We start from the raw sequence: 24,652 nt of genomic DNA, 5'->3' as shown, positions 1-24,652 counted from the left end.
CCCCTGTCAGAATGACTCTCTGGGATCTCCTGGCCCTCGCCATCTGGCTTTCTCCTACAACCAAGCTCAGAATGTGTGGGTGTCCCCCTGTGTCAAGGACCCAGATTCCATGCTGCCAAGTAAGGGAAGGTAGTAAAGAGACTGGGGGGTTTTGGCCTACACGGCATTGCAACAGATCTTTGAGGGTGGAGGGGCTGGGAAGGGGGCGGGGGGCTGTGCAAGGTCACTCTGGACGAGGGATTCCCTCAGTTCCCAGATGACAGATTCTACGTCCCCCTCCCGAGGAGTCAGCACAGGGCTGAGAGGTGCAGTTGACACAAGTTTATTGGCGGAGCTTCGGCGGAGTCTCCCTCTCTCTGGGACAGCTGAGGGCACAGCACCAACAGAAGGATGGACAGACAGAATCCCACACAGACACACGGATGGTGCAGACTCATAAAGATCACAGCACAGCCACGCAAGGCACAGAGACACACAGGCCACAGCACCAAGAAACACACACAGACACAGAACCACAGGGCTAGAACACACGGACAAAGTGCGGGCTTTGGGGCTCCTGCATAGACAGAGCGAGGGCCACATGGGGAGGGGGCCCCTGCTGACCTCCCCCAGGCATAGGCACATGGACAGCACATAGACAGGCAGTTGCCCCCAGCCAGCCAGGCTGCCACGAAGACAAATGAACTGCACAGAAAGGACACTGGGGATTCCCCAGACCATGGGGAGTGGGAACCATAGGACTTCTACCCACCCCCACCACCACTGCACTGATTTCCCTGCTCAGCCTGACTCTGGCCTACTCCCTGACACACACACTTTGGTCTTGCCCACTGGGGCTGGGGGGGCAGGTGGTAGGTGGAAGCAGGGGAGAGGGGAAGGGTGCGGGCCAAGCTCTGTCTCTTCTCCGTGAGCAGGGAAGCAGGAGAGTCCAGGGCAGAGCCTGGGCCTGGCAGTGGGGTATGGCTGGGGCTGGGGCTCAGGCTTGGGGGGGCTCCTGGCAGCGCAGGCACTGGGCCATCTCAGGCTGGTATTGCTCAACCTGCAGGGTACAGCTGGAGAATCCAAACCGGGAGTGGAGCCGGGATGTAGCTTCAGCTAGGACAGCTTCGGGGTCGGCCGTGGAGTCTGCGGGGGAGTGATAAGAAACAGCGAGCTCCCTGGGGAGTGGGGAGCCAGGCCAGGGTCCAGATAAGGATGGGTGAAGGGGAACGCAGGGGTTTTGCATGGCATGAAAGCCAGGATTGAATGGGAGCTTTATTTTCTCTCTCTGTTGTACGAACAGTGTACAACTGTTCAAAGAAAAGCTTGGGGAGACTCATCCCTAACTGACTAGCCTAACACGCTAAACTGTTCTTATTTTGCTATTCGCTTCTTCTCTTTGGGTGTCAGTGTACAGCTGTGTATTTCAGCAGCCATACCACCCGATTTTTCACAACGATCCAGATGTCAAATATTCTGTTCCCATTGTCCCTCTAGAGTTACCATCAAATATCCTACAGAGTATAATATTTTTGGCATCCAAATTGCAAGTCTCTGATTGCTTCTTGCATCTGGAAGAAACTCAAAAATCCTTTGTCAGCTTGTGAGTCACCCTATATATTTTAAATAGTTGAATCATAATGTGGCTATAATTTTATATTCAGCTTTCTCTCTTAGCATTATACCATAAACATTTTTCCTAGTTGCCATACAGTCTTCATAATCATCATTTTTAAAAGTTACATGGAGTGAGAAGCCACAATTTACCTCTCTGTGCCCCACCACTTAGACCTGTGGGTACCAGTGATCTTTTAAAGGATTACTGGTGCCCTGTACTACTTTAAAGAGGGTGAAACCTCCCCCGGAACACCTTGTCTAGGGCGCCAACATGCATGAGAGAGAGAGAGATACAAAAACAGAGCTAGAGGTCGAGAAAGCCAGAGAGATGGGAACAGTCCCAGTAATTCAGACCAGCTTCCTGTGTTTGGAGGGTGGGAGGGGAAAGGAGAAATGTTTCTGGGAAGTAACTGGCTGGGGCTAGCGTGGACTCACCAATGGCCAGGTGTGCGGAGGCGACGTAGTGCGTGAACGTCAGGGACCACAGGTGCAGCTCATGGATTGCCCGGACTCCCGGCACCGACAACAAGGTGTCCCGAACGGGTTCAAAGCTCACACTTCGGGGGGTCCCTGCAAGTAGCACCCACCACGTCTTACTGCCAAAGCTGCTCCTGCCCAGAGGTCAGGACCCCACCTCCCCCATCCTGTACCACTCACCCTGATCCCCACAGTTCACCCCATCCCTGAATCCTCCTTCCAGCAATAAGCCTTCTCTCCACACACTCTTCAGAGGAAAGAGGGGTGCCTAGTACTGGAGTGGGGTCAGGGAGGGCCCGGTGTGGGGGATGTAGGAAAGCGGCATCATCGGACTCACCTTCCATGAGGACACGGAGAACATCTCGCAGGGTGGGAGCTGTGGATCCAAGGGCACAGATGGAGAAGAGGAAGGTGCTGATGGGGTCAGCTGCTTTGTACTGAGGCTGCACAGAAAGAAAGCCCTAAGAGCCTGGGAACTGGGAACCTTTCAGGGGAAGATCTAGGGGCACCCTGGACAAACAGGACCTGAGAGGGGAAAGGGACCATAACCCTGGGCCAGGGGTCCTATGGAGCTGGGAGGTGGAGTAGGGTGGGGATGGGGACCCAGGGAAGGCAGGGCTGGGATGTAGAGAGGCGAGGGCAAGACTGGGCAGGCTTGCACACATGGTACCTTGAAGTAGATGAGGATGGAGGCAATCAGCACCCCAAGGCTCTGCAGGAGGTCTCCCAGCACGTGCACAAAGGCCGCCCGGACGCTGGTGTTCCCCAGAGGCAAGGGCTCCCCGGACCCCTCCTCCAGCGGTGCATACTCTGCCCCCCTAGACCCATGGCTGTGGGGGGGCCCAGCCTGGTGCAGCACAAAAGCCATTCTGAGGGGGAAGCAGAGCAGCTCAGCCCAGGTGGCCTGCTCCCAGCATCCTCCACCCACTTCCATGCCCCCTCCTCTCACCTCCCAGGAGCCCTTTCTCTACCTGTTTTCTCCCTATTTTCCCAGTCCTCAGAAGAAAGCAATGCTGTCCAAGAGAGACAAACAGAGCCACCTGGGGGGAGGAATACTTGGTACTAGAGATGTAGATTCAGATCTTGGCCCTGCTACTGAAATTGCTACATGTCCTGGGCAGGCAAGGCCCCTTGTCACCTCTCGTTATTTGTTTTGGCCACACCGGGTAGTTTGCAGAATCTCAGCACCCCGAACAGGGATCAAACCCCAGGCTCTCATCCATGAGAGCTGGAATCCTAACCACTCGACCATCTCTCATTAACTGAATGTCAGGGGTGACACTACCTACCTCGTAGGGGTGGTTGTGTGCTTTAAATGGACAACATTGATGATGGTCCCCAGCAGAGGGGCCAGTACCCAGCAGGCCTTTAACCAAGGTCTGTTGACCCTGAATTTTAGGTCTCCACCCCAACCCCCTCTCAGACATTCCCAGGGCAGCAAGGCAAGAACTGCGTGCATGTGCTGCGGGTCTGCTGGGTGAATAGTCTGCTCTCCAAGCCTGCAGGAGGACCCCTCACCCCCACTCCGACATGGTGCCTGCTCCATACTGGAACGTACAGCAGATTGGCACAGACCGCAATGCTGGCGGTCAGCAGCATGGCACCCCCCTCGATGTGGTAGTCGCTGTGCAGCAGGCGGATGAAGGCCAGGTACAGGAGGATGCCAGTGACCATCCAGAGGGAGACCACAGAGGCCAGAGCCCCCAGAGTCTCTGCAGGGGGAGACAAGCTGTTAGAGAGCGGCCCAGGACCCTGAGAGGTACCTTCTGGCCAGGTCGAAGGGTTCTCAGGCCATGCAGGCACCTTACCTGAGCGGTGCCAGCCAAAGGTCATGGTGCGGGTGGCTGGACGGGTAGAGAGCCAGAGGGAGAAGAGGCTGCCCATCATGCTGCCCACGTCCGCCAACAGGTGGGCCGCGTCAGTCATAATGGCCAGGCTGTGCGCCAAGTACCCACCTGCAAGGGTGAAGTGACGTATCATCTGGTTCCATTAAGCAAATATCATGCTGTGCGTGTGGAGGCATGGAAAAGAGATTGGGGGGGACATATACCAAAATGTGAATGGTGGTTTTTCTCTGGTGATGGGATCACACATCTTCTTTTCACTCATTCGCGTTTTCTAGTTTTTCTACAATAACAGTTTCTTTTAAAACATTCAGCTGCACCAGGTCTTAGTGGCAGCACGCAGGATCTTCCATCTTTGATGTGGCATGCGGGATCTTTAGCTGCAACATGTGGGCTCTGGTTCCCTGACAGGGATTGAACCCAGGCCCCCTGCACTGGGAGCGTGGAGTCTTAGCCACTGGACCACCAGGGAAGTCCCAACAATAACATGTTTTAATAAGCAATAGGGCTTTTAAAGGACCAGTTTGTACTGATAAGCCAGTCCTGAGTCCCCCTGGTACTGCCTGTCCCTCACCCTCTCCTACTTCCTGAGTCCTGGACACCCGGCTCCCCCGTCCCAGCCAACCCCATCTTGTCTGCATCTCCACCCAGGAACTTAGGCAGGCATCCTGCGGATGGAGTTGGAGGAGCTGCTCTCTAACTTACCAACCACCTCCCCAGCCATGAAGACGCAGCACACAGCACAGGCGGTGCACAGCTGCCTCTGCGCCTGCATCCTCTCCGGGGTGAGACCCGGCTGAGGCAGGGGGTCCCGGTGGCAGTGGTGGAAGGACATCTCCACAGGTTTGGGCTCCTCGGGGAGGGGCTCAGGAGCCTCTGTGAAGAGACTGAGGCAGGCAACACAGTTCAATCTGGGGCCTGGCTCAAGGGCTCGCCTGCTCCTTCCTCACTCCCAGGTCCTGGGTCCCCTAGATTAGCTTCAGCAGATGTCCCATCTCTCTCTCCTTTTCCCAGTCCTGGTCAAAACCAGGAGCCTTGTACACAGAGGGCCACAGGAGAGATGGGGGCTGAACGGACGACTCAGATCGCAGCCTCCCTTTTCCTTTCATATACAGAGCCGCAGAGTCTCACAACACAAAGGAAAGCACCTTAGAGATGAGCTAGTCTACCGCTTACTAAGGAATTAGACGGACAAGGCTCAGAGAGGGAGGGGACTTATGGAGGCGACACAGCTAGTTAGTGGTCGAGCTGAGATTCGACTCCAACCAAATCAAGTCATTATGACAGGCATCACAAGGAATACAAATGAACTGAGTATCCTTTCTAATCTCTTGGAGCCTTTGGTGAACAAGACAAATGTCTACCTAAGTACTGTGAGATGTTTTAGAAGGTAGCTATTGCCTTAGAGCTGGAGAAGGCAATGGCACCCCACTCCAGTACTCTTGCCTGGAGAATCCCATGGACGGAGGAGCCTGGTGGGCTGCAGTCCATGGGGTCGCTCAGAGTTGGACACAATTGAGCAACTTCACTTTCACTTTTCACTTTCACGCATTGGAGAAGGAAATGGCAACCCACTCCAGTGTTATTGCCTGGAGAATCCCAGGGATGGGGGAGCCTGGTGGGCTGCCGTCTATGGGGTCGAATAGAGTCGGACACGACTGAAGCGACTTAGCAGCAGCAGCAGCAGCATTGCCTTAGAGCAGCGAAAACAAAGTGCTATCAGGGTTCAGATAGAGGGATACACTGACTCTAATGAAGACACCAGGGAAGGTCCGAAGGACCCGAAGGCCCAAGGACACCGAAGGAGGCCCCTGAGAAGGGCCTGGGCAGATAGAGAGGCTTTTGATAAAGAGGAGGTGCATGTGCCGGTGAAGGCAGTACGATGGGGAAGTGGTGTGAAAGTGCTGGGTGGGGCTCAGACCTGCCTCCTTCCTGGACCTACCTCCGGGTGCCTCCATTCCCGGTCCTTCCACTTCCCTCTCTAGACATGCAGCTGAATGTGGCCCTTTAAGAGAGGAGTAGAATGTGGGGACCCAAAAAGTCTGAAGTTCTTGGCACGGAGAATTACTGGCCAGATTCCAGAGCTGGGTTGTCATGGGGAGGAGACAGTGCAGACTGTTGTGGCTGGGGTGGCAGCAGCAAGAGCGCTGGGTTGGGAGTCTGTCGTGCGTTAGTGGGACCAGTGGGACCATAAGCATCCAGCAGAGGCCGCCTTAACTGCACAGGACCATAAGCCTCCCTAGACCAGTGAATGGGTCTGGGGGGCCTCACCTCTAGCATCACCTGGGGATGCGAGAGGCTGAGCTCAGACTGACTGAATTTTCAGTCCACTCTGCCCTAATTCTCGACCCTGATACCACCCAACCTAAAGTCTGAGGGGTGGCAGTGGCAGCGGGGGGGTGGGGGTGGGGGTGGGCGGGGAGAATAGAACCTTCCACAGCATAAAGGACCTAAGTAGAAAAGTACAGTCCTGGGAATTCTATGGAGGTGTGACAAGAAAAACCTTGAGAGAAGATGAAGGCTCCAGATGATAGAAAGGCAATCCCAGTAGTAAAGTGGGGAGGGGTGCCTGGGGGTCTTCTGGTTGAGGAAAGCTCTGCCAATGGGTGAATTTAGGTGGGAGGAAGGAGAGGGCACATTTGGTGCTTCTAGGGAAAACTGGCAGGTAGATTAACTTCTTGGAATCCCCTTCTAAGACTTAGAATCTAGATGGGTAGGATACAGGTGTGTTTCCAGAGGAGACAGGAGATGAGGGTGGCTTTGAAATCTGTCCTCATTCTTCAACAAGATATACCGGGCAGTGTAGCAGTGTACATGTACTGAAGCTCAGGCTGGTGGGAGACATGTGTCACAAATGACTTACTATGCAAGGAGAAGCTGGGGCTGGAAGGGTTATGAACAAAGGACTTCATCACAGGGGAAGGAGTGACCAACTCTAATGGGAATAAGGAGAACCTCACAGAGGTAAACAAAGGGGCTCCAGACATGTGGAATGACAATGACAAGATATGCAGCTTGGAGCGTAAGTGTGAGGAATCAAGGGAAGGACTGAGGAGGAAAGTGATGGGCTCAAAGGAACGTAAAGGGAGATGCGCTGATTGATTTGATCGTTCCTGAGCCGTGAGATGAATGACCTTGCTGATGCACTAGTCTGGGAGGAAGAGAGGAGACGAGATGGAGTGGTCCAGAGCAGACCAGGCCAGAGGCTCCCTGCGCAGAATTTTAGAGGAGGGGCAGGCAGGTAGGGAAGAACCTCTTTCAGAAAATACTGCAGGATTTGGTGACTAATGGTCATATGAGAATGAGGCGAAACTGGGAGTCAGAGATCCGGGTCTGAAGAACAAACAGAGGGTAAGTGGCTTTGGGGCAGTGGGCAAGATGCCCTTCCTGGCCTGGGGAAGACACAGTGCAGCCAGGCATCAAGGTAGTCAGCCATCAACAGGCTGCTCCCTTTTGTTTGGCATTAATTGGGCACTAAAGAAGCCTCATTGTTGGTGTGTGGGTGTAGTGGGGCTACCTGCTGTTTAGAGAGAAAGAAAGACAATTCTCTCTCCCTGGCCCTCTGAAACCCCGGACTAACAACAAATAATATTGAGTGGGGTAGAGGGGACAGGTAGAGAGGGGAGACTGTCTTGAAGCAGAGTCAAAAGGGATGTGAAGACATGCTAAGGCCACGGCTGGAGCCCCCACAACTGTGGTCCTCCGTGGGAGGGATTCAGAGGGGTGTCTTCCCTCCCTTCTGCTCATCCACTCGCCCACCCATCCAGGTTTACGGCCTCCACCCAGAGAAGGAGCGAGAAATACACAGAGGCACCGCATCAGAGACAAAGGGACAGGGGTTGGGAGGGAAAAGGAGAGATGAGGAAAAAGAAAAAGCCGGAGACTCTGTCAAATTCCCGAGATAAACGGACGGTGGGCCAACAGACAAAAAGGCCGGCGGAGGTGACCAGGGAGGGCCCAGCGCGGCCGCTCGGAGGGACAAGGCGGACGAAGCCGGCGGGACGCGGAGGCGGTTCTCCGGCCGCCCCCGGCCCGCTGTCCCGACTGCTCGGCGCGCCTCATTTCACACCTCGCCGCCCCCGGCCCCGTCTGTGCGGAGCCGGGAATACCCCCGCCGCCCAGACCGCACCTGCTCCTTCCTTACCGCCCCCTCGCTTCCCCGCGGCCGCCCGCCACTCCAGGAGCCGACAAGACCCGCTGCGGAGCCCGGGCCCATCTTCGGCCCGGGTGTCCACAGCTGGAGGCTGCTCCCCGAACCCGGGCGCTCGGAGGGTAGGGCCGGGGGCCTGCAGATGGGACTCCGAGGGGCTCCCGGAGCAATGGGTACATCGGGGTTCCTGGAGCGGATTCCGGCCCGACGGAGGGGCAGTCGCTCGCGGTAAAGGTCGAGGGGCTTGGGGGGACGGGCCCGGGAGCAGTTTCTCGGGACCGGGAGGAGGGTGGCCGAGAGGAGCCAGAGCGGGGTGTCCGCCTGTAGGGGCCGGGGCTGGCTGTGCGAGCTGGGGGCGTCTGCGCGGCCAGAGAGGCAGAGCCCGGCCGCCACGAAGCCAAGGGGGTCGCGGTGCGCTGGGAAGGCCAGCCGGCCGAGAGAGACAACGAAATAGAAGGAAAGCAGAAGGGTAGCGCCCCTCCTCAGCCGAGGGCCGACCCAGATCCGTCCTACCTCTTCAAACGCAGGCCGCCACCAGCGCCGCCGCGGTCTCGGGGGCCCACCAGGCGAGTGGTCTCCGAGCCCCCCGTAGTGGGAGACGGCTCCATTTCTCCGCGGCCCCCGACCGTCTAGGCCCCACCGAGGGAGGGAGAGGCGTGGCGGGCCCCGCGCCAAGTCTGAACGACGGGCCGACCCCCAGACTCCCCGCAGGGCCGCGGGGCCACCAGAGTGAAGGCAACTGCGGCGGCTGTGGCGCTGGGAGTCCGAACTGCGGCTCCCGCGGCTGCCGGAGCCCCGCCCCGCGTGGGGAGAGCTCCCCAAGCCCCGCCTCTAGGCTCCCCAGCCTCTCCTCTCCACGCCTAAGCCCCGCCTCCGGGGCCCTGTCCCCATAGACGTGGCTCTATTCCCGGCGCCAGAGCCAGGTGAGGAGGTGGGAGCTCTCTAAGCCCCGACCCTGTTCTAGAGAATGCTAATCTCCATAGCCCCGCCCCTAGGCTGACTAGTCCCGCCCGTGGCCCGGTCCACCAGCCCTAAGCGGAGCTCCTCAAGCTTGGGGGGCTTCCCTGATGGCTCAGATACTAAAGAATCTGCCTGTAATGCGGGAGACCTGGGTTCGACCCCTTGGTTGGGAAGATTCCCCTGGAGGAGGGTACAGCTACTCACTCCAGTATTCTTGCCTGGAGAATCCCATGGACAGAGCAGTCAGGTAGGCTACAGTCCATGGGGTCACAAAGAGTCAGACACGACTGAGCGACTTTCACTTTCAAGTTTGGGGACCTCCCAACCAATCTTCTCCCAAGGAACACCGACTTGTGCAGGTCCACCCCAGGGCATCTCAACCCCTCTCCACTACCCGTCACCTCGTGGCCCCAGCTCCCCACACACTGAGGCAGAAACAGGTGTGGAGGAGAGAACCAGAAAAAGGACGTGGGGTGAGCAGTATGACAAATCAGGGAGAACTCCAGGGACTCTGGCCAGAAACCCCTCTGTGAAGCATGTGAGGTCGGAATTCACAAGCAAAGTCGGCTGCCAAACGCTGTACCGCTCATGATTATTTTTATACAGAGACATGGGGTGACAAAAAGTTTCCAACTCTCCTTCAATCAATTATTATCCCTATTTTTTCAGATGAATAAACTGAGCCCCAGAGGAAGAGGTGTCCAAAGTCATGCGACCAATGAATAAAGGACCGGGACTGGAACCCCATCCTCCCTCCCTCTCGGGTCAGGGCGCCGCACTGGCGACTGGACAGAGACTGGCCGCAGTTCTGTCCCTTAGAGGCTGGGGTAGCCGGAGGGAAGAGCGCGCCACCTCTCAGTGGTCACAAGCCCCAAGTTCATGGAGGCAGCGCTCAGCTTGCCAGCAGGTGTATTCCTTACTTTCAAAGCTATAGCACCTTCCCAAGCATTACCTCATTTTGCCTCATTTAAACTAAAGGCCAGGGTAAGGAGTGGCTTACAGCGAAGTCGGTGGCTGAGCTGGGAGTTAAAACTTCAAATGCACACTGTTCCCTGCCCCTCACACCTGCCGCCAGTGTGGAATGAAAAGGGGATGGTGCTGGATTGTGCACTCCAAGCTGTGACATTCTCTGAAGAGGAGGGTTCGTCGGAGTGGGGGAAAGAGTGAGCATGGATGCGGAAGGTGGAGGGTGGGAGTGGTTAGTTAGCCCAGGCAAGAAACCCATCAGACGCACCCTTCGGAATACACCGGACTTGTGAACACCTGTCAGAATGAATTTAGGGTTCTGATGATAGACATCTAATCCCAATATTGTTTTTCCAGACAATGAGACTGCGTGTGCGCTTCCTAAAACAACAACAACAACAAAAAACTGGAGTACATGCCAGACTGAGTGGTTGGAAGTGATGGGGTTAACCCGGGAGAGCTTCGCGGAGGAGGTGAGGCTTGAACGGATTAGGCAAACTGGGCGGCGGGCTGGCTGTTCTGGCGGGGGAGAGTGCAGCTCGTGCCAAGGTTTGCGGGCGGCGAGCGCTGAGGGATTGTACAGCTCTGGGGAGCGGTGAGGAACGGAAGCACTAAAGGGTCTGCGCGCGCCCTGGGCGCCGCGCCTCCACCCACGCCCTGCGCGGGGCCCGCGCCAGCCTCTCCTCCACGCGCTCGCCTCTCCCCAGCTCTCCGCGCGAGACCCAGCCCACAGTCCACGCGCGGCAAGGGAGCGAGGGTGGGGTGGCTTTCTTCCCTCAATCTCTCCGAGAAGCATGGGGCCTCAGCTTCCTCTGTGAGTTATGGGGAGGCAAACTGAATCGGCGAGAGGGGAAGCCACATGCCAAGGTCACCTTGTTCGTCTGTGTCATAATCAGGGTGCAGATCATGTCCTAGCTCAGGTCCCCGGGCAAGTCTCGCCTGGCACCGTCGGGGTTTTGTTGTTGTTGTTGTTTGTTTGTTTGTTTTTGAAGCTCCGCACCGGGCCTGGGACTTGGCCAACTCTGAGAGCCTTGGAGCAGAGACGCGGGGGCCACCGCTCCCTCCAGGGCTCGGATGCGGTAGCCTCGCCCGGAGCGGCCGGCTCCAGCGAGCTGGAAAATGGGCAGACACCGCGGGAGCCTGTGCGGGACAGGGGCCGCTAGGCACGCCTCAGCCAATGACGACAATAGGGGAATGTGATAACAACAATGGCTTCCTCCGGGATTTCCTTTCCTGGGCAGCCCCTGCTAGGCTCAGGGACAGCAGCCCCGGGTGCCCGGGAGGGGGCGCAGACGCTGGCATGTGCTCACCGGCCACCCGGCAGGGAGCGAGAAGGCTGGAAGGGAAAGGGGCGTCGGAGCAGATGGATCACTGGGCTGCCCTTCCCCTCAGCTCCCTGGCCTTAGAACATACTGCCTGGGGAAGCTGAGTGCAACGGGTTGGGAGAATACCAACAGTTTCTTTTGCTTGGAAATTTATGCAAGATAAGCTTGGCTTTGAAAAAGACAGCTTGCACCTGTTTCTCAAGAAACCATCAAGTGGCCCTGTGAAAATCTTTGCAAAGTGTCCTCTTGAATGCCAGGTCTGAGGAAGACATTCTGCACCTGGACAGGAGATGGGAAGACTGTGCAGGAGTTAGGACAGCTTAGGGCTGGTGCCCTGTATGGAACACTTCATTCAACCTTCACTGAACAGTAATTTCCTGCCATGCACCTTGCTCTCCCACCTGGGGATTCCTGGTGAAAAAGATGGACGTGTTTTCTCCCCTCCTAGCTTTGACTTGATTTCTCTTCTGCAGTTTTGGGTTACTGATGTACCCACTCTTGATGCTCTTCTTCCTCAGATACTAATTTTCCGTAAGGTGTGTCCTTAGGCTATTCTTAGTCCCAAAGGAGATGAGGCAGGGAGCCCTGGAGGTTCTCAAAAGAACAGGTCAGTGCCAGCTTCCAGAGCACACAGTGACAGAGCAGCTCAAAAGGAGGCTTCAGGGGGCCGGACCAGTTCACATTGGGAGAAAAGGGGAGCAAGGCCCAGTGCTGAGGTCAGCATGTAGGCTGAGCCAGAGATCTTGGGCAAGATTTGGAGTCCAAGCCTGTGGACAAGGGTTAATGTGTGAAAGGGCCATGTCAGGCTGAAGGGTACATACAGAAGTGTTACCCCCAGAAAGCCTTTCCTGATCCCGCCATCCCCTGTCCCAGGTGGGTTACCTGCTCTTCCCTGGTGATCTCAAGGTCCCACAGTGCTTAGGTGCTGGGACCACTCACCACACGATAACAAAATCATTTGTTTTTCTGTCTCTTCACTGGAGCAGGAGCTGCCTGAAGACAGGTGTTGTCTTTCTCACCACTGTGTCCCCAGCTTGATACACAATCCCCCGTAAAGCCATCCCAGAAAGGAAGACCTGATTGTCAGAGTGGAAGCAGGATGGAGGAAGCAGGATTTAGTTGGAGACATAGAGGAAGAAGGAAGGCTGCAGCTTAAACGTCACCTCCTCAAAGAAGCCTTCCCTGATTCCCCCAAACCAGGCTAGTGCAGGTTATACATTCTCATTGCACACTTCTTTTTCTTCCTTAGCACTTATCATACCATAATTAAATTATTATTCAGGGATTATTTATTTCTTCACTTGGCTTTCAGGATGCCATAATCTAGTTTTCCTCTTATGTCATTGACTGCTTATTTTCAGTCTTTGCTGGTTCCTCCTCATCTTCCCAACCTTTTAATGCTGGAATAGTCCAGGACTTGGTCACCCTCTTCTCTTACCTTTCTACACTCAGTCCCATGGAGATATCACCCAGTCTACAGGTTCTAAAGACTACCTGGAAACAGCAAGAAATGATTGTTGAAGCTGGGGTATAGGTACATGGAGGATCATTGGACTACTCTGTTTTTATATGTGTTTGAAACTTTCTATTAAGAAAAAACTTTAAAAAATAAGTGGCATCTTACATGACGATTCCCAGATCTCTCTCTCACTTGAACTCTGATCTCATATACCCAGATCAATTTGACTTCTCCTCTTTAATGTCTAAAAGCGTTTCAAGATTCATCTAAAACCAAGCTCCTGATCATCAACCCATCCCAAACATTCCCTTCTAGCAGTCCTCCTGGGGCAGAACATGGGAACTCCATCCTTCCACTTGCACAGACCAGAAACCTTAGAATCATCCTTGACTTCTCTATTTATACTCCACATCCAATCTGTCAGCAAATCCTGTTCCCATCCTTGTCCAAACCACCTTTGTCTGCCTTCTTGATTATTGCAGTAGCCTTCTAGTTGTCTTCCTTTTTCTGCTTTTGTTGCCCTGTCATCTAGCCTCAATCCAGGCTAGGCAACTAGACCTGTTTCCTCACTCTCCATCTCACTCAGTATCAGCCAAAGGGCTTCCACTGGCCCACAAAGCCCTATGCAGTCCAACTCCTCTGATCTCATTTCATACTACTCCCATCTCAATCCCCAGCCACCCTGGCCTTTGTGCATGTGGGTCCTACAGCACACCAGGTACACTCTGCCAGATGTCTTCACAACTCACCGGAGGACCTGCTTCAGGTCCTAACTTGAATATCACTTTTACAGGCCTTCTCTGTTTTTCTTTTTAAAAATTGTATTCTTCCCTCAAAAATTTTCCATCTCCATCCCCTGCTTTATGTTTCTCTATAGTGATGATTACCACCCAACATACTGAATATTTTACTTGTTTACTGTCTATCTCCTCTCACCAGAATTTAAGCTACATGATGTCAGAAATTTTTGTCCGTTTTGTATGCTGCTATATCCCCGGTACCTAGAAGAGTATCTGGCACCTGATAGCACCTAATAAATATTTGTTGAAGATATTAATGAATGTCTGTCTTCCATAATAAGCCATAATCTATGAGAACTGATTATCATTGTATCTAAGGTACTAGGCATAGAGCAATGCTAAATAGGTATTTGTTGAGTAAGTGAACTGACTAATTAAAAGGACAGTTCATGAGAGGAACTGGTGTGAGGGCAATGGTATAGAGGATAGAAAGAACAGGGAGGGAAAAAAGACTGATGGTTACAGAAGGTTTAGGGCAATAGCACGCAATGCATTTGGATGGGCAACTTGGTAGCAAATCGAAGTGTTCATTGCCATAATTTATAGACTTCTGTATTTATTTATTTGGCTGCACTAGGTCTTAGTTGCAGTACAAAGAATCTTCATTGGGGCATGCAGGATCTTTTAGTTGTGGCAGGTAGGATCTAGTTCCCTGATCAGGCCTCTGCATTGGGAGCTCAGGGTCCTAGTCATTGGACCACCAGGGAAGTTCCCATTGTCATATTTAAAGGGTTGTTTTGCACCCTGTAGGCTATGAGCAAAGGAATAGTAATGATGGAGGCACTGCTTTACAAAGATCTGGTAGCAGTATACACCATGAGACTGGCAGTAGCAAGAGCAGTTAGGAGGCTAGGAGAGCAGTTAGTGTGACATGGAAACCCTCTAACTGAGGTGCTTCAGCATTGTGGAAGCTGAGAAGAAGAAAAAAACTAGAGCAATTTTGAAAAAAGAAATGATTAAGAACTGGGCTCCCCGGATGGCTCAATGATAAAGAATCCACCTGCCAATGCAGGAGACATGGGTTTGGTTCGTAGTTTGGAAAGATTCAACATGCTGCGGAGCAACTAAGCCTGTGGGCCACAGCTACTGAGCCTGTGCTCTAGAGCCTGGAAGCCACAACTCCTGAGCCCCTATACCACAGCTACTGAAGCTCAAGGGCCCCAGAGCCGGGGCTCTACAGCAAGAGAAGCCTCTGCAACGAGAAGCCCTCACACTGCAACTAGAGAGTGGCCCTGCTTACTGTAACTAGAGAAAGGCCCACACAGGGATGAAGACCCAGCACAGCCAAAAATAAATAAATAAAAATTTTAAAACAAACAAAAAAAAGAAACGAGTAAGAATTTTTGGCCCGAATCTGGGGGAAATAATGGTCCACAGCCCACTGATGTTTGGGTTTTGAGCAGCATTGTTGGAAAGAGTCGTAACATTACTGCAAATGGAGAAAGCAAGAGGAACAACCAGTGTGGGGACAAGGTCATGAGCTCAGATTGCAGAGTGTGGTTTTGAGGCAATGGAAGACTTGTGTGTGGATGGCTCTAAGGTGAGCTAAAATGGAGCAGTGCCAGCTGAAGCCACACCCACAGACTGCATCTCTGAAGTAGAGAGGAAAGTGCAGAAGCAGGAGCTTAAGGACCGAACCATACAGAATACCCACAATCAGGAGATGAAGGAAGGGAGAGGAGCCAGCAAAGAGGACAGGAAACTTATTGGAGATGGAGGAGGAGACTCAGAACAACGCAGAGCCCCAGAGTTGAAAAGACATGAAATTGGTAGAGTTGAACAGAAAGAAGTGATTTAAGGCCCAAAGTCACCTCCCAAAACATAGCCTGATATTTTTCACTTCATTCAGTCACACTGCCTGAAAATCTGCCAGTTATTCCTTTTGTGTTAATAAGAATTAAGGGGATGAGGTTCTAATAGTTGCTCTCACTGTAAGCTGAATTACAGGGTTTTAATCAAATTGCTTCCCACCTAACCCTTAGGGATGAGATCATTTTAGGGAGGTGATCGTTTTTATTAGAAACATTTAAAGGAGAGAAAATGAGAGGGGTAATTTTGGAGTTTTGACTGCTTGGGGAACACTGTGGCACTGTGGGGGATATTTTGGATAGCCAGAAGGCAATGGGTAGAGGAATGAGAAAATAGAGTTCTGAGAGGCTGAGAAAGGATGTAGAAAGGGAATGGAAGGATCCCAATGGCAATTTCCAAATCTTCTTAGAGGGAGGATCTTGATTTACCCCTTATTCCCAGAGACAGAATGAAAAGCAACTTCTCTCTTTACAAAATTGGGAGGAGACAGGAGAGAAAGTACCGCAGTGATGATGATGACAACGATGACATAGCACTTACCACGTGCCAAGCATTGTTCAAATTAAATGTTTAATCTTCCTAACAACCCAAAGAGGCAGACTATTATCTCCATTTTACAGGTAAGGCAGGTGTGCCCTGTTAGTGTGAAAGTGAAAGTGTTAGTCTCTCAGTCATCCAACTCTTTGCGACCCCGTGGACTGTAGCCCACCAGGCTCCTTTGTCCATGTGCCCTGTTAGCCGGCCCTTATGTCTTCAGAGCCTGAGGCTGCAGGGCAGAGAGGACAGGGGTATAAAGCAGCTTCTCCAGTTGGAAGCCCTCCACCTCCCACCATGAGATGTTGGGAGGATGGGCGATGGCCCTGGGGAGGACCAGCAAACAAACTGGGCCAAAGGTGTTTTCAGCCACATGTAGTACATGTGCCTTCAACTGGGGGGAGCGAAAGCAGGACATCACCTGCTTTAACATCATCATGAAAGCAAGTGAATATCAACTACAACTTTGGTCCGTTTCTACACCTAGATTTTAAAGTGGGGAGAGAGCTGGTGTGTATAAGGAGCCAACGTGGTATATGAACTGAACTTGGAGTCAGAAGACAGGTCTAGAACTCACAGATTGACCTTGTACAGGTTAATCCTCTCTGGGCCACACTTTTATTAAAAAATCTAGGCATTGGTTAAGAGTTAAGTCTCTGAGGTCCCTTCCAGCTCAAAATCTGTACAATTCTAGAACCTGGGAATTGGGTATGACAAATTACAATCTCTCTCTCCCACCACATATGTTCGAGAGCGTGATATTTTGGGTATAAATATGCCAATGTGTGCTGTCTGAATGTGTATATTCCAGCTATATGACTAAAACTTCAGTTGTTTGTGGGTAAATAAGGGATGCTTCTTGGTTTTCTCCAGGAAAGACCACATGGCTCTATGAGGTAGTAAATTTCTAAGATCATTGACTCAAGATATGGTGGGAGGGCAAATGATTTCAGAAAAAATTTGAGTCCATCATCATCCTTTAGCAGTTATTTAAATTGTTTCCATTACTTTTTACAACCAAATTTAACTTAAATTTAACTTAGTCTTGATCTCAACCCTGTGAAACAGCCCAGGACTTCACAGAAGTGGGAAGAGACTCAGAGATTAAGTGACTTGTCCAAGATCACACAGCCTTTTAGAGCCAGAGCCAAAACGAAGACCTAGGGCTTCAGACTCCTGGCTTGAGTGTTCTTCCTAGTTCTGTGCTGGGTGTTAGAAGAGACCCCGTGCATAGAAAAGAGAGTCGGAAGGGCTCTGTTTCTAGGGGAGGGCCCCAGGCCAGAGAGTGCCAGGCCAGTCTGACTGCTCTGTTCCCATCTCTGCAGCCTGCTGGCTGCCATATCATCTCCTTGAGAGCAGAGGGCTTAAAGATAATGGCTATTTCAAGAGCCACAAACTATGATTAGAATTAATTAGAATGTCAGAGGGCAGTGATAAGAAGTAATAACATTCTGGAGCCTCTGACAAGATGTGAAAGATGTTTACTAACCCTTCTCCGAACATAATTTGTCCTCTTTCTCAGGCTCACTTCTATAAAGCAGGGATGTGATCACACCACCTCCCAGGGCTATGAGGATCAAAGGAGACAATAAGGTAAAAGTGCTTTGAAAAGGTACACAAGTGTGTTTGTTCATTCAATTTAACCAACATTTACTGAGCATCTACAATATTCCAGAAACTACGTTAAGAACTGGAGGAAAACTAAGACAAATGAGAAACAAGGAGCCCAGAATTGCCATTACTCTCTCCTAACGCTTCAGTCTCTTTACCCCTCATGTGTCTGTCTTCTTGTCTCAGGCTGTGTGAGGAAAGGCTGACTCTGAGTCCTGTCCGATTCTCCAGCTAACCGTTTCTGTCCCAGGGATTTCTTGCTATGGCCCAAACTCTGGACCTCCATTGGACCAGCAGAGGGCTCCCTCTGCTATTGCTCATTCAGCAAATCATTAATTCACTTACTATGAGCAGGCATGGTTCCAGGTGTTGGGGACACAATGGTGAACAAACGGACAAGGTCCTGCCCTCGTGGAGTTCACTGTCTACTGGCGAAGGCAGACCTGAAATCAACATACAAATAAATATATATTCACAAATGATGGTGAGGGTGTTTTGATATGGGGAGAGAGAAGTGGAACTCAATTTAGAAGGACTCTCAGCCTTCTAAACTCAGCCATGCATGTAGCCTGGGGAGGAGTTCTCCACGCAGAGGAGGGGGAAGGAACACAGTGTCTTCTAAGAACTGACAGAAAAGTGGTGCGGCAGAGACCTGGGCAAGCAAGACAGTGGTACTCATGGAGCTGGAGGGAGAGGCAGGGGCCAGACCACACTGGGCCTGTAGACTGACAGGAGTTCGAGTAAGTACAGTGAACTTCCAGTGCCTTCTGCTCTCTTCCCAAGTGCTGGTGAAGAAACGACTTGGGCTGTTCCACTAGTTCTGTCATCCCATGATGGTGACAAAAAGCTGGAGGTTAGTTAGAGAACAAACCATCAAAAAATTGCCAACTTTATCAATGTTATGTGCCAGCCTGGATGGGAGGGGGACTTGGGAGAGAATGGATACATGTACATGTATGGCTGAGTCCCTCTGTTGTTCTCCTGAAACTACCACAACATTGTTAGTCAGCTATACCCCAATACAAAATGTTTTTAGTGTTAAAATTTTTTTAATTAAAAAAAATTACAACAGTAATAAAATAGAACAATATATTGAAGCAATATACTATAGTAAAAAAAAAAATTGTCAATTTTAGCTCCTTTACTTTGGGTGACTAACCTCTAAACTCATCTAACCCAGAACCTACGAACTGGTGCGTGATTCCAAAGGTTTTCATCCCCATGCCTACACTGATCACAGATCTACAGAAATAGATTAATCCAGTGTTCCTTGTGCATGTTGAACATGGGCTCTTAGTTTGCTCAGATGACTCACATCTTTGGCGTGCAACTGAATCCATGTGCAACCAGCACAATGACCACTGGATTAATATCTGTAGAAGAGGAGGTAAATGTGCATAAGTAACAGTAATAAAGGGAAGAGATAATAAAAGCCAAAAGACAGGTGACAGAGATAGTATTGAAACAATAAAGTTCTTTCAGTTACACATTACAGGTACCACTGGTGTTCCTTAGTTATGAAAACCAACATCATGAAGTAGTAAGCTTCATGCAAGCCTGGCGGAGATTACAGGAAGTGAGGCCAACCACCCATAGGTGCCCTCATGCCCTGCAAGTGGCATGTAACTTAGTTGAGGTAAATTGGTACTTTTGGTAACTTTCTAGAAAGAAAGTTAGTGATACGGATCAAAAGCCTCAAAACAAATTCGCTTTGACCCAATAATTCCACTTCCAGAAATCTACACTAAAGAAAAAAAAAGATTTTCTTAAAGATTAAAGATAATTTTCATAAGGTCATTATACTATTAATATGATTAGAAACAATTATCCCATCTGGATTATGTAATTATATTATGGTACATCTTCCTTATGTAATAGTATTTAAAGGGTTTCTGAAGAACAGGCAGGACTTTTGGAAATGTTCAAGACATCATTTTAAAGGAAGATGCAAGATAAATTACAATACGATAGGATAAATGCTTTTATAGAGGAAGGTGGGAACAATTGAGGGAATGAAGGAAAGTTTCTTAGGAATACTGACATTTGATGTAGATCTTAAAGCATGTGTAGGAGTTTCCCGTGGACAGGAAAAGAAAAAAGACCAAGTGGCGACCTCTAAATTCTGTGAAAGAAGACTAGGAAGGTAATACACATCTTGAGAAAGGTTGGAAGCAACCATACAACACATACAGCCACGGTCTGCAAGCCCTGTTATCTTTCCTTAATTGAGTCGATGGGTCAAGTCCCCGATCAGGATGAATGATTCCCCCTCCCACGGGAGAAGGGACGCCCCTGGAGGCTGCACCCGCGGCTGGGGCAGAAACTGACACCCCACAGCCTTTGGCCACGGGCACAGGCAGATCCCTACGCTCAGGCTTCCTGTGAGCAAAATAAGTCCCACCCCAGCCCCAACCAAGACCTACCGGCAGCGCCAAAAAGTGACCTGTAGTGTTGACGCAGTGCGCAGGCTCGGTTGGCCACTGGACCGCTGCCGTGTTAAGTTTCACACCTTCATGGAGATCGCGTGAGGCCTCCCGGCTGAATAGAGCGACTATGAGGTAGATGCCAGGCCGGATGAGGGGTCCACACAGAGCCAGAGGGGACCTGAGGAACCAGAGCACTCCCTTCTGAGCTGTTGCCTTGGTTCTCCCAGACCACGGCCTCCCAGGCTGTCTCCCACTCCCTGGGGTGCGGCTCCCTGCTCCCTCTCTGGTCAGCCCCAACAGCTCCGGTTTTCACTTCTTCCGTCATCCTTGAGTCATCTCCCTGTTCTCCCTGAGGTGAGATGGTTTGAGAGGGCAGGCTAGGAGGGAGAAAGTGTCTGGCCTAGGTGCAGGCACTGCCTTCCGGCCTGGTTTCTAGACGCCTGGCTTCTCTTAGGCAGCTCACAGTTTGGTCTGACTTGTTCTTCCCTTGGAGATTGTGGACCGCCAGGATTCCCCACCCAGCCTGTTCTGAGACTGGGATCCTGTTGGGCTTTCAGACCCAACAAGGACTTGGACAGGCTCAGGACTCCTTCTGTACAGTCCTTGTAGCTCTGGACAAAATGGATCTTTTTGCAGGGTTTAGACCTCCTCTTTGCCTCTGTAGAATGTGGGGTTTCTGAGCTCTGTGTATCTGGTGGGCGCTGGGGAAGCTGAGGAGAAGACGTTTCCTCTGTAAAATTTGAATTCAAATGTCTTGTCACCTGTGCTCTCCTGCTAGTCACAGGTGCCACTCACCATTGTCTGATATTTGTCCCATGGTAGCCCCTTGCCTGCCTCGCCCCTGAAGGTGATGAGTTTCCTGTCACTGGAAGTTCACTTCTCTGTGGCCCCCACCCGGGAAGTTCTCACAAACGCTTCCCTTCCTCCCACCCAGATCATGGCTCATGTGGACGAGGCCGCCCGCCAGTTGTCCAAGTCTGGGTCAACCCTCTATGCAGTGCTGGAGCTTAAGAAGGGTGCCTCACCTGAAGATGTCAAGAAGGCCTACAGGTTCAGACCTCAGCCCCTTATTAAATCTCGCAATTCTTCCCTTTAAACCCTTCTCCTCGTACCTTGCTTTCTCACCCTTTTTTTTTTTTTTTTAATATTTATTTGGCTGCATCAGGTCTCTGTTGTGGTATGTAGGATCTTTCATTGTGGCATGCAGGCTCTAGAAGGCACTGGCTTAGTTGCCTAAGTGGGATCTAAGTTCCCTGACCAGGGATCAAACCCACGTCCTCTGCATTGGAAAGCAGATTCTTAACCACTGGATCACCAGGAAAGTCCCCTGACCCAATTTTTAAATACCCAGACCTCCACTTTGGGGCCAGATGGGGCCATCATCCTCTTCCGTGTGGAGGAATGCAGATGTGGGCTTCTTGCCTCCATCCTCTCATGCATTCTTTCTTCACCCTCTAGAGACTTATCCCTGTCATTCATCATAACCCTCTCACCCCTACCACTCCCATCCTCTGCCCACCCTTCTTTTGGGTATTGCCTGGCTAGGAGACTGGCCTTGAAGTATCATCCAGACAAGAATCCAGGGGACGCTCAAGCAGCAGAAATCTTCAAGGAGATCAACACAGCCCACGCCGTACTGAGTGACCCTAAGAAGCGGAAAATTTATGACCGGCATGGCTCATTGGGGATATATATATACGATCACTTTGGCGAAGAAGGCGTCACATACTATTTTACAATGAATAGTTGTTGGTTCAAGGTACACAGTTCTTTCTGGTCCCTTAAAAATAAGGAAGGAGGGGCAACCCTCCACTCTTAGGATGGCTGATTCTCCTCTCCTAGAACAAATGCTTCTATTGTCTCATACTGGGTGCTGGAAGAATTGAGGCTGGGTGGAGCTTGAATGGAAATACACAGTAACTGCTGGATTGAAGCCATTCTTTCCCACCTTGTAGACACTTGTCCTCCTGTGTGCTCTACTCACCTGTTGCTGTTGTTGCTGCTGCTGCTGCTTTTGCTGTGGAGCACTTAAGCCACCACCTGAGGAAATGGCTAACAAAAAAAATGCGTCAAATGTCCAGCATCAGCCTCCCAGGTCAGGTGAGAACCACAGGTTGGGACTGGGGTGAGAGCTGAATTAGGGTTGTGGGTGAAACCCTGAACTCTCAACTGTGAACCCCCAACTCTCACGTCAGTATTGGGGCCAAGTGAACAAAGAGAAGAGGGTACGCTTGGTTTCTGAGGGGCTTATGCCCAAAACTGACAGTTTAAATGTAATGTTCGCTTTCCATGACTGTTAAGCTTAATGGATGGAGTGAGCATTAAGGTAGGGAATGGGGTGGGAGACTGTGCCTAGAAAAGGCAGTAGTTGAAGACAAGTTAGAGAATGCAGTTCTTTGCATTTACTCAAGAAAGGTAGTGTCTGAGATGATCCACTGAGGTGTGGGTTGACTGAAATTCACACCAGTGCCATCTAGTGACAGGAATACATAACTGCAAGGTAACCCTTTTCTCACCAGTGGACTAAAAAATGGGCTTCCCAGGTGGCTCAGTGGTAAAGAATCTGCCTGCTAAGGCAGGAGACTCAGGTTGATCCCTGGGTCAGGAAGATCCCCTGGAGAAGGAAATGGCAACCCACTACAGTATTCTTGCCTGGGAAATCTCAAGGGCAGAGGAACCTGGTGGGCTACAGTCCATGGGGTCACAAAAGAGTCAGACATAACTTAGCAACTACACAACAGACCAAAAAATTGTTACCAGATGTCTACATATGTGTTTTTCAATCCATCATAGGACACAGAGAACATTTTAGAAGAGGGGAAGATGGTTCTAGTGATGATAATTAGTAAAAGATGAAGAGTGAGGTATGAAAACTGAAATGCGGCAATAACTAAAGGGTAAGGAAAAAATACACCCTAAAAACAATTCAGCTGAGTCTTTAATGGAAAGTTATGTCTTTATAGTGTGGACTACAGGTATTGTATCCTTCCCTGTAGGGGGTTTGCTTTAAATTCTGCATGATCATTCGTTCTAGTTAATAAGATGCCATCTTCTTCTGCCCTTAGATGCTGAGCCAGTGAGGGTGACTTCTGCTGCCCAGGCCACTGGACTCGGGGAAGAGAGGAGCAAGTAGCCCTGTCCTGACATTGACCCTGATTTGCCCCTTCTGCGTGTAAGACTCCCGTCTTCACAAGCACTGATGGCCTCCATCCCAGTGAGGACCCCATCTTTGTCCTTGATGCTGTCACTGACCCTGGCCGTACAGGGTCACCCAGCTGTTCTTCTTTTTAGCTCTAGTCCCAATTTTAACCTGTTAGAGAGCAGCCCTCCTACCCAACCCTTGTGAGGTCTTAGGCAGGGGTGACAGTCTTCCTGAACATTGTTTTTCCTGTGCCTTCCTTGGAACTTGAGCCAGTGTCAGCGGTAGTGTCAGCCACTTATGAGACTTCCTTCTGGATCCTGAACACCAAGCAGGATGGATCCTGTCCTGGAGCTGCTGTGTCAGGTGACCCGCCTTTGTTGCAACTCTGTGTGCCAAGAACTCTTCGTTCAGCCTCATTCCCCAGCGAGTTAATCTTTCTGGGAGCTGGTCTCATCTTCTTCTGGTGCCCTTGCCCTTGGCATTGCCAGCCTCATCCCGTACCACCATGAGACAACTCAGGAAGAGCATAAGTGCATTTGAGGCTTAGAGGCCGTTGTCCCGCCTTTCAGTTCTCCCTGGACTGCAGCTGCTAGCACAGCATCCATGAGCATGGGGCCTGTGGGTTGACCGAACAGCACAGCAGTGCCTGCCGGCTTCTATCCTTCTGGTCTCATGTTGTACAAGCTGATCACTATATGTTTTGTGCTTAAAGTAGGGGCATGAAAATGTGATAGGGTAAAGACTGAATGTGTCCAGGCCCTTTCCCCATGTGTGCTTCATCGCACTGTCTGTCTGGTATCCTCATCACACCATTCCCCATCTTCGCAGGGTCAGAACCTAGGAACTCCTCAAACTTCTCTCTCCTGACTGGGAGAAGGGCTAAGGAATATCAGTCAATAAAAGAGCTTTTTAAAATCCAAACCCAGTGCATATGTTGGGCCCCCAAAAGACAAATCATGCCTGGGATAGAGAAGAAAAAGGAGAAAAAGGTAGAGGACAGGTGGGCATGTCTGAGACTAGCCTGCCTCAGGGAGCCAGAGATCAGGACATGTGTGGAGCTGGGGCAGAGGCTTCCCAGAGCCTTGTGATGAAGACTTTGTCGGTGCTCTAAATTTCTCCTGGAGACCAATTTCCTCGGTGCCCAAAATAGGTCCCTGGCATCCAGGTCCTTTCTGCCCAACTCCACTTCTCTAGATTTCCTAACAAATCAAGAGATGTCCTTGGCGTGGCTCCAGTGATGTGTTCAGGGACCAGAATCCTGTGTTTTCTCAGGGATATGCTCATGAGGTCGTTTCAGGCCCTGGCGCACCTGCCAGCTCCAGCCTCCTGGGCTTCTTTTCCTAGGGCAGGGGGATATAAGAAAGATCTGGGCAAGTACAAAAAAGAGCCTCTCTCTCTGGTGCCCTTGTTTTGAATCATAGGATTCAGAGGAAGATGGTCAGAATCACTGACTAAGCCTTGGAGGCAACAAATTTCGTTGTCTCTATCTATAGGTCCAGCAGGATGTCTCCTTTCACCCAGGCCATGTATGGTGCCTGTCACACAGGCCAGTT

The 24,652-nt window shown here is 51.2% G+C and overlaps 2 protein-coding genes across 8 annotated transcripts; one reads left to right on the top strand and one right to left on the bottom strand.

Annotated features, from left to right (window-relative positions):
- Positions 1-306: 306 nt before the first annotated feature.
- On the bottom strand, positions 307-11,493 carry SLC30A3 (solute carrier family 30 member 3). Of its 3 annotated transcripts, none has more exons than XM_061432998.1 (8): positions 10,866-11,493; positions 4,623-4,804; positions 3,882-4,028; positions 3,632-3,785; positions 2,744-2,942; positions 2,411-2,516; positions 2,032-2,166; positions 307-1,125 (listed from the first exon to the last, which is right to left on the bottom strand). In XM_061432998.1, exons 2-8 carry the CDS (start codon positions 4,750-4,752, stop codon positions 977-979), a joined length of 1,020 nt encoding a protein of 339 aa, XP_061288982.1. In that variant the 5' UTR covers positions 4,753-4,804; positions 10,866-11,493; the 3' UTR covers positions 307-976. The 3 variants fall into 3 exon arrangements, with proteins under 3 accessions (XP_061288982.1, XP_061288980.1, XP_061288981.1); XM_061432996.1 differs by lacking the exon at positions 10,866-11,493 and adding an exon at positions 8,581-9,610; XM_061432997.1 differs by lacking the exon at positions 10,866-11,493 and adding an exon at positions 5,860-5,998.
- Positions 6,294-24,020, top strand: DNAJC5G (DnaJ heat shock protein family (Hsp40) member C5 gamma). 5 transcript variants are annotated; one of them, XR_009739496.1, is made up of 8 exons: positions 6,294-7,268; positions 10,351-10,466; positions 17,443-17,513; positions 20,892-21,007; positions 21,503-21,716; positions 21,913-22,052; positions 22,751-22,821; positions 23,023-24,020. XR_009739496.1 is itself a non-coding variant. In XM_061433004.1 (8 exons), the coding sequence occupies exons 3-7, from the start codon at positions 17,490-17,492 to the stop codon at positions 22,801-22,803; spliced, it is 552 nt and encodes a 183-aa protein (XP_061288988.1). In that variant the 5' UTR covers positions 6,294-7,268; positions 10,351-10,466; positions 17,443-17,489; the 3' UTR covers positions 22,804-22,821; positions 23,023-24,020. The 5 variants fall into 5 exon arrangements, 4 of the variants coding, with proteins under 4 accessions (XP_061288988.1, XP_061288990.1, XP_061288987.1 ...); XM_061433004.1 differs by having other exon boundaries at positions 21,913-22,057; XM_061433006.1 differs by lacking the exon at positions 22,751-22,821.
- The last annotated feature ends 632 nt before the right edge of the window (positions 24,021-24,652 follow it).

Source organism: Bos javanicus, chromosome 11 (assembly GCF_032452875.1).
Source record: "Bos javanicus breed banteng chromosome 11, ARS-OSU_banteng_1.0, whole genome shotgun sequence".
Taxonomy (NCBI): Eukaryota; Metazoa; Chordata; class Mammalia; order Artiodactyla; family Bovidae; genus Bos; species Bos javanicus.
The sequence above is the reverse complement of the archived record's forward strand: the minus strand, read 5'-3'. Positions and strand labels throughout refer to the sequence as shown.